This window comes from Bombus affinis, chromosome 2 (assembly GCF_024516045.1).
Source record: "Bombus affinis isolate iyBomAffi1 chromosome 2, iyBomAffi1.2, whole genome shotgun sequence".
In the NCBI taxonomy this organism is placed as follows: Eukaryota; Metazoa; Arthropoda; class Insecta; order Hymenoptera; family Apidae; genus Bombus; species Bombus affinis.
The window spans coordinates 10,243,223-10,251,028 of NC_066345.1; the positions used below are offsets into that span (position 1 = coordinate 10,243,223).

The 7,806-nt window shown below is 39.1% G+C and overlaps 1 protein-coding gene and 1 long non-coding RNA gene across 4 annotated transcripts; one reads left to right on the forward strand and one right to left on the reverse strand.

Moving 5' to 3' along the window:
- Positions 1–795: 795 nt before the first annotated feature.
- Positions 796–6,777, reverse strand: LOC126928941 (salivary glue protein Sgs-3-like). Of its 3 annotated transcripts, XM_050744870.1 has the most exons (3): positions 2,571–2,832; positions 1,914–2,289; positions 796–1,793 (listed from the first exon to the last, which is right to left on the reverse strand). In XM_050744870.1, the coding sequence occupies exons 1-3, from the start codon at positions 2,691–2,693 to the stop codon at positions 1,225–1,227; spliced, it is 1,068 nt and encodes a 355-aa protein (XP_050600827.1). In that variant the 5' UTR covers positions 2,694–2,832; the 3' UTR covers positions 796–1,224. The 3 variants fall into 3 exon arrangements, with proteins under 3 accessions (XP_050600827.1, XP_050600826.1, XP_050600825.1); XM_050744869.1 differs by lacking the exon at positions 2,571–2,832 and adding an exon at positions 6,571–6,777 and having other exon boundaries at positions 796–2,289; XM_050744868.1 differs by having other exon boundaries at positions 796–2,289.
- Positions 4,550–6,133, forward strand: LOC126928976 (uncharacterized). Its single transcript, XR_007717017.1, has 3 exons — positions 4,550–4,796; positions 4,943–5,967; positions 6,010–6,133. It is a non-coding gene; the product is annotated as an uncharacterized LOC126928976 (long non-coding RNA).
- Positions 6,778–7,806: the final 1,029 nt, after the last annotated feature.

Below are 7,806 nucleotides of genomic sequence, written 5' to 3' on the forward strand. Positions count from 1 at the left end.
GGTCATCCATACAAATCGGATTTTACCAAATTGGAGTACAATTTTCACGAACGTGGCTTCGAGTTTTCGTGCGCGAGAACGCTTCGCGTGAAGGGTAACATGGACTACAGGCGGGGTAGAAAGGTGGAAAAAAGAAATGGAAGATGGGAAAAGACGCTTCTAAGCGAACTACGCTGGATGATGAAGCGAATCAAGTAACGGTGGTGGCTTACGTGCGATGCAGCCTTAAAGCATCGGGCCAGCAAGCGAGTTTCCTGGAAACGCGTTAGCAACGAAACGTTTGTGCTTCGAATTTTCAAGCGCCGCCGAATTACACCTCCGTCACGGAATCAATGGTAGCTGAGAAAATACGTAAGCGATGACAACGAGGAGGAACAGAACGATGTTGTTCCGCGCATTCGCAAGCTCGCCCGTGGGAATTCTAATTTATTCCCTAGAGGGCCGGAGAAACGTTCAGCAAAAGGGTAACTAAATAGCAGGTTCTCGCTAGCTACATCGCAATTGCTCGAGATTAGGAACGGTCGATTCGCAAAATGTGGATCCTTTGCATTTCAACGAATCGTACGTCAACATCCTAGACGTTATATAGTGAAAAGTTACTATAGACCAACTAAGTGAAGTTTGCAGTTAAGTACGAAGAAGATAGAGTTGATCGAAAGATAGAATTTGCGAAATGCGAATCGTTTGCATTTCAATAAATCGTAGATCAACATCGTTGATGTTATCTAATGGAAAGTTAGTATATTGTAAGAAGTTTAGAATAAAATATTAATTACTGGCCTTTTTGATAGAATATTGAAGTTGATAGAATAGTTACAATTTATTTAATTAATTTTAATTTATTTAATGATATGGAATCAATTTATCAATTAACAGAATTAAATAATTATGTGGCTTATTATTAAATAATAAGCTGGCAATAAAATATTAAAATGTTATATAAACACTTTTATCAGATCGTTATTACGAACATTGCTTGGCTGACACGAAATTGAAAAATGTACGGAACACCGTACGTTGAAAATCGTAACAGCTAACTGCCAATTTTCATTGTCCCGCTTATTGTCGCGTGTCAAGATTCAATGTAGAACATTTCCACCAGCAAATATTGGTACAGATATTTTATCAGGATACCAATGTAAATGGAATAGTAGGCCCAGCTGTGGAGATATTTATTGATTTGGTGTTATAGCTCGCTGGTTATATGATTGGTCTAGGGGTAGTTTATTCGGAAGTGGTTGGTATAGTGCTGGTTGATCCAGTGCTAGATGGTTCCGTGCTGGTTGGTCCAGAAGAGCTAGATCCAATGCTGCTTGGTTCAGCGCTGTTTGGTTCAGTGCTGGATGGTTCAGTGCTGGATGGTTCAGTGCTGGATGGTTCAGTGCTGGATGGTTCAGTGCTGGATGGTTCAGTGCTGGATGGTTCAGTGCTGGATGGTTCAGTGCTGGGTGGTTCAGTGCTGGGTGGTTCAGTGCTGGATGGTTCAGTGCTGGATGGTTCAGTGCTGCGTGGTCCACTGGTGCTAGATCCAATGCTGCTTGGTTCAGCGCTGGTTGATCCAGTGCTGGATGGTTCAGTGCTGGATGGTTCAGTGCTGGGTGGTTCAGCGCTGGATGGTTCAGTACTGGATGGTTCAGTGCTGGGTGGTTCAGTGCTGGATGGTTCAGCGCTGGATGGTTCAGTACTGGATGGTTCAGTGCTGGGTGGTTCAGTGCTGGATGGTTCAGCGCTGGATGGTTCAGCGCTGGATGGTTCAGTGCTGGATGGTTCAGTGCTGGATGGTTCAGTGCTGGGTGGTTCAGTGCTGGATGGTTCAGTGTTGGATGGTTCAGTGCTGGGTGGTTCAGTGCTGGATGGTTCAGTGCTGGGTGGTTCAGTGCTGGATGGTTCAGTGCTGGGTGGTTCAGTGCTAGATGGTTCAGTGCTGGATGGTTCAGTGCTAGGTGGTTCAGTGCTGGGTGGTTCAGTGCTGGATGGTTCGGTGGTGCTTGGTCCAATTGGTTCAGTTGTGGTTGATATGCTTATAGTCGTTAACGGAGTAGTACTAGTTGATGTGGAATCGCTCGCGTCTCGAGAAGGAAAAGCGTAAGCAGTAACCTCCATCAGAAGGGGCCAACCTGGTTTTCCAATGCCCAACAGGACGACCGACTGTTCTCCAATATAACCTTTTATAGGAACGATGTTTATTACCTTCGCATTCAGGTTGACTACACTGACGAATGAGATCACGTAACCGGATGGTGCAGTTACGTCAATCGTGACTGTGTGACTGACACCTGGCACTGGTGGCTGAAAGTAAAAAATACATATATTACAATTTCCAGTAATTAATATTTCATGTTAAAACTGACTACTACTACTAATATCAATTTCTACTACTACTACTAATATCTATACTACTACTCTGTACTACTCTGTACTATCTGACTACTATGACTACTATCAATACTCTGTACTAATATCAATTTCAGATTTTAAAAATCTTGTTTCGATTCGAGTTACCGCAAATACAATTGAATGATATTAATTCGATGTGGATTAAATATAAATCTATTACTGTCATTGCTCACCTTAAAAATGGGCCGAGATTTAACAAGAACATCACCAGGCATACGTATGCCAAGAATCAAGTTGTTACCCCATGCGGAGGCAATCAGCGATAAACAGGCGAAGAGAAAAACGAAGGTACGCATCTTGATGATTATCTTCGGTATTGATCAGTTCGATCGACTTCTTAAATCTGCCGTAAAACTGGCGACGACATCATATATAGTTTCCCCTTATCAACAGTCGAAGACGATTCCTCGAAGATCGGACAACCCGTGTTAAGTAAAGATATATCGCTGAATCGTGATAACAATTTACGTAACGATATTTGCTTATCATTACTTCATCGAACAATTTTCGAAGGTGACTGATACCTCTAACGATCTTCTTCTTTCTTTTCGTTGCACCTCGTGCTACTGTCTTTGTATATACTTTTTGTACAATAAAAGATAGCAATGCCGATATTTTTCCACCTGGAAGAAAAGAAAAACAGATAGAAGTAGGAAATGGAAAAAGGCAAAGGTAGATTGTTTTGTTCAAAGGTTTCCTTTACTTAAAATATTAACCCCGAGTTTACCTATACTTATATATTTATCTTTTGACATGTTCGGTTGAAATTCGGCCTTGTTTAATCACGAAAGAAGATATAATTTACAACAGAAGAAATGGAAAATTTGTTTTTGGATTAACGCAAAAATCACAGCTAAGCTTGTGCAACATGATGTGCGATTTTTATCTCCGGAGGCTAACACGGAGACTCATCGTCCTAGTATTGTTCATTGTAAGCTTATTGGGGGATCTAATAACCCGAAATATATGCGATATATGTTGAATTTTGCAATGAATTAAGAGTCACTTTTGAGGTTGTGACGTCAAAGATGACAAGGCCACATATCCTGCTTATCGTAGTTAAAGAATATCAAAAAAGAGAGAAAAACAATGTAATTGAAAAGCGATATACGAAATTACATAAAGTATCTAACTTAAATGGAATATTTCGACACGCGCGGAATCTAATAGAGGCTTGTCGAAATGATCGATCACTGATACAATAAGTAAGATAGATACATCCTGCTTTTTTTTTTATCGCAGATCGCTTATAGCTGTTACTTTGCGCGATAATCGGTTCTCTCTCATTCTCTCTCATTGCCTTACGATCTCCTCTGATTATAAGTGATATTTTCAATACTTTAACTATCAAAAATTATCGATTGAAACGCAGTTAATATCTAAGAAGTAGATCTAAATTTTAATACAGTTCAATATATCTTAACTTCAATTTAATACAATATATCTTACAATTTACTTAATCCATCATTTCATTTTGGATATATTTCCCCCAGGAAGCTCCTCATTTGCAAAGAAAGAAATTCTGGAATTCGTAATTTTCAGTAATTTTAGCGTAACAAAAATGTAAAATATTCTTAAGCCACAATTTGTTTGGGAATCAAATTTTGTTATCGACTTTTCAAAGACAACGAATACGCGTTTAGTAATTTCCAAAGGATCGAACGCCGACGAATTCGTGGATATCGAACGGAAATCGATCAACGTGAACGCATTTCGTTAATTTCTTCGACAAACTTCCGTTTACGAGTCGCTTCTTAAAATTCAGTTCTAACGCTCTGCTTAGAATTTGTATTCACGTCGTCCTCTTCGGCAAACAGCGGCCGATCGGTAGCGTTCCGCTGATCTTTTCAGCGGTTAACTAAGCTAAGACTGTGCTCCTTAACTAGGCATTAATTAGTTGCACCCATACTACAAACTTTGGGTTTCCCTTATTTCATGAAATTTATTTAAAAAAAAAAAAATAATAAATGACAAAACAGAAAATTAATCCTATACGTACATAGAAGTGTGAATGACAATCAGTAGAAGTAATATGATAAAATAATCAAACAAAGTGATAAAATAATCGTCAAGGATCTTATCTATGAATTTGAATTGATCAATTAATTTTAATCTTATCTCTATTAGATATTCGGTTCGATTAAGTCTTCGTTCATGAAATGCTACCTAGTTTCTTTTGTACGATTAGAAGCGTTACCTGAAGTAAATCATCCTCTCATCTAACAATTAATACATTTATAACGAGCCATATCATATTTTCCAATTGCAGAACAAATCAAAATATCGTTTCATTAGTGTAAAAGCAGTTGTGCACCTACTACATATTTAGCGCATAGTTCAATTTTTAAATGTGCTAGTGATCGCTACGAGTAATTGCAGTGAAAAGTGTGTTTTAAAAAGTAGGTATTTCGGTCTAGACTGGCATTGTTTAGATATCTTTTGGATAGCAGTAAATAGCAGAATCATGTCAACCAATAGGACACTTATTTTAAAAATATTAAAAAATATTATAGTAATTATAGAAAACAACTTATTTAAATTTTAGTTACATCACGGCATATAACTGACGCAATTTTAATTAGTTTCACTTGAAGATAATGCTGGATGTTCTCGGATCGTTACTGAATGTGTGCGCAAAAACTGATACAAACGAACCACACAGTTACTTCGAAAAAAATATTAAATGATACATAAAAAATGGCATTCTAAACGAAACGTGACAGAAACAAAAAACAAAAAGGATTCTTTAAAGTTTCAAATTTGTCGACGACACAACGATTAATATTCATCGTGCGGAAAACATGGCTTTCTAAGGAAATTCTCACCCTTTTGAAAAATAATCGAACAGAAGCAGAAGCAAATGCAAGAAAAGCGGAAGCGGGTCTGTCCCCGTAAATCTTCCTCGCGAGGGCATTAAGACCGCTGACATTTTGGCTCTGTGAAAGCACGGGAAACGTGTAACCGATGTTGTAGGTCGTACACGCATCCCCGTTATTACGCGTGGCACACGGGCTCAAAGCGGTTGGGCTTGCATAAATCTCTGGAGAAATTAAAGTGCACCGCTCGGCCGCTCTACAAAACGGAATTGTGTAGCCGTATGAAAGAAAAATAATTTGTGTACACCAGAAGTCGCGGCACCGCATTTCCCAGCGTTACCAGGAGCCCTTCTATCTCTAGTAATCGGTTTTCGTGTATTCAACGTACTCGTTGTTCGACGATACATAGTGACAAATATCTAGCTGAATGTCACGTTGAATAGGAAATACCAGGACTTCGAATTAAAGGAAATAAAGTATGGTAAAATATTAATCGCACTGTTTTCATCTTGCGTCTTATTTTATTTGTTTTTTCATACTATTGTTGAAAATTTACGACCTTTATATTTTCTATGCTCTGTATATAATTTTTGAAATATACCATTCGTAAGTGTTCAACTTCCATGGTTCAAGAGGTTTCACTATATGGTAGTCGTTGGTTCGGTAGATTCCAGTTGGTGGTTTAGTGTACATATCCGTTGGTCCGACGGAAGTAGTGGTTGGTTAAATGCTCGTAGTCGTTGGTATAGTAGAGGTAATGGATGATTGAGAGCTCGTAGTCGTTGATTCGGTGGAGGTAGTGGTTGATTGAGTGCTCGTAGTCGTTGGTTCGGTGGAGGTAGTGGTTGATTGAGTGCTCGTAGTCGTTGGTTCGGTGGAGGTAGTGGTTGATTGAGTGCTCGTAGTCGTTGACGAAGTAGTACTAGTTGTTGTGGTACTATGGTGTTTAGAATGAATAGCGAAAACGGTAACCTCCATCGCAAGAGCCCAACCTGGTCTTCCAGTAGCTAGTAAGACCATCGAGTTCTGTCCAATATAACCTTTTATAGGTCTGATGTTTACTACCCTCGGATTTCGGTTGATTGCACTGACGAATGAGATCACATAGCCGGATGGTGCAGTTATGTTAATCGCGGCTGTGTGACTGACACCTGGCACTGGTGGCTGAAAGTAAAAAAATACATATATTACAATTTCCAGTAATTAATATCTCATGTTAAAAGCGGCACTACTCTGACTAATATCAGTTTTAGATTTTAAAAATCTTGTTTCGATTCGAGTTACCGCAACTCAAATACAATTGAATGATATTAATTCGACGTGGATTAAGTATAAATCTATTACTGTCATTTCTCACCTTAAAGATGGGTAGAGATTCGACAAGAACATCACCAAACAGACGTCTGCCAAGAATTAAGTTATTACCCCATGCGAAGGCAAACAGCGATAAACAGGCGAAGAGAAAAATGAAAGCACGCATTTTGACAAATATCCTCGGTATTGATCGGTTCGATCGACTTTTAAAACCTGCCGTAAAACTGCTGCCTTCATATATAGCTTCGGGCTATCGACAATCAGAGATTATTCAAGTTAGAGATGACTATCGCCGAATCGTGACAACAACTTGCGCAACTTACGTTCAAATTTTATGGTGCAAGATGTTTCTGAGATTACATATCTCATTGAATGAAGATAAAGGGCACTTGAACAACGATAATAATTTTAATTAGACTTGCACGATATATTTGTTCTATCTGTCTTTGTTTGTCTATGACGAAATCAATTTTTTCGTCTATAATCGGCGACAATGACAAACAGAAAATTTATTCTGACACTTCTGAGCGTGTGAGTAATCTGTCAAGTCAACAGGCTTCGAAAGACACAGGTTGGGGAAGATTCTTTAACGAAGAACGCTATTTCGAACGGCTATAGCTGATGGAGGCCGGGTACATTTGCATAAAAGCCCCGTCAAACTCCGTCAACCATCGTCAAGATCTTCGTGGATGTTGGGGTGACGCGACAGACTTACGAAATTCTTCCCTTCGCGACAAATAATCCAATCAAGTCTACCCCAAGATGGTTACAAATTTGGAAAGAAAAATATGGAATTATAAAAATTTAATAAAAATCTTCCTTAAAAGAAACGTTATAAATATATTGTTACGTCGCGTGAAATGGTCCGCGCGACGCCCGACCGTCAAAGCCCAAGCACCATTAGAGAGACCTTCAATAAACCTAAGGCCCCACCATCAACCGACTCTTATTAGCTTGTAGCAACCTTTAATTCTGCAAGTATTTTCGGTTTATAGCTGGTATTTAAAACAGTCCTTAAGTCTATTGCACGTTCTTACAAATTATGGAGAAAACAGGAGGTTACCTAATGAGAAAAACGAATAGTTGCCTAACGGAAAAGCTGGTTTTTCCCATAAACAATGTCGCTCATGAGCCACGTTGATGGGAGGCTTCTTCCTTCTATCTTCATTTCTAACGTTGATCATAACCAATTAGCATCGCGGATCGTTACCCTCACTTTCCTAACTAAAAGTGTGAGCAACGAATCCGCGTTCTTCGTTCAAAGGGCACACCCTTACCG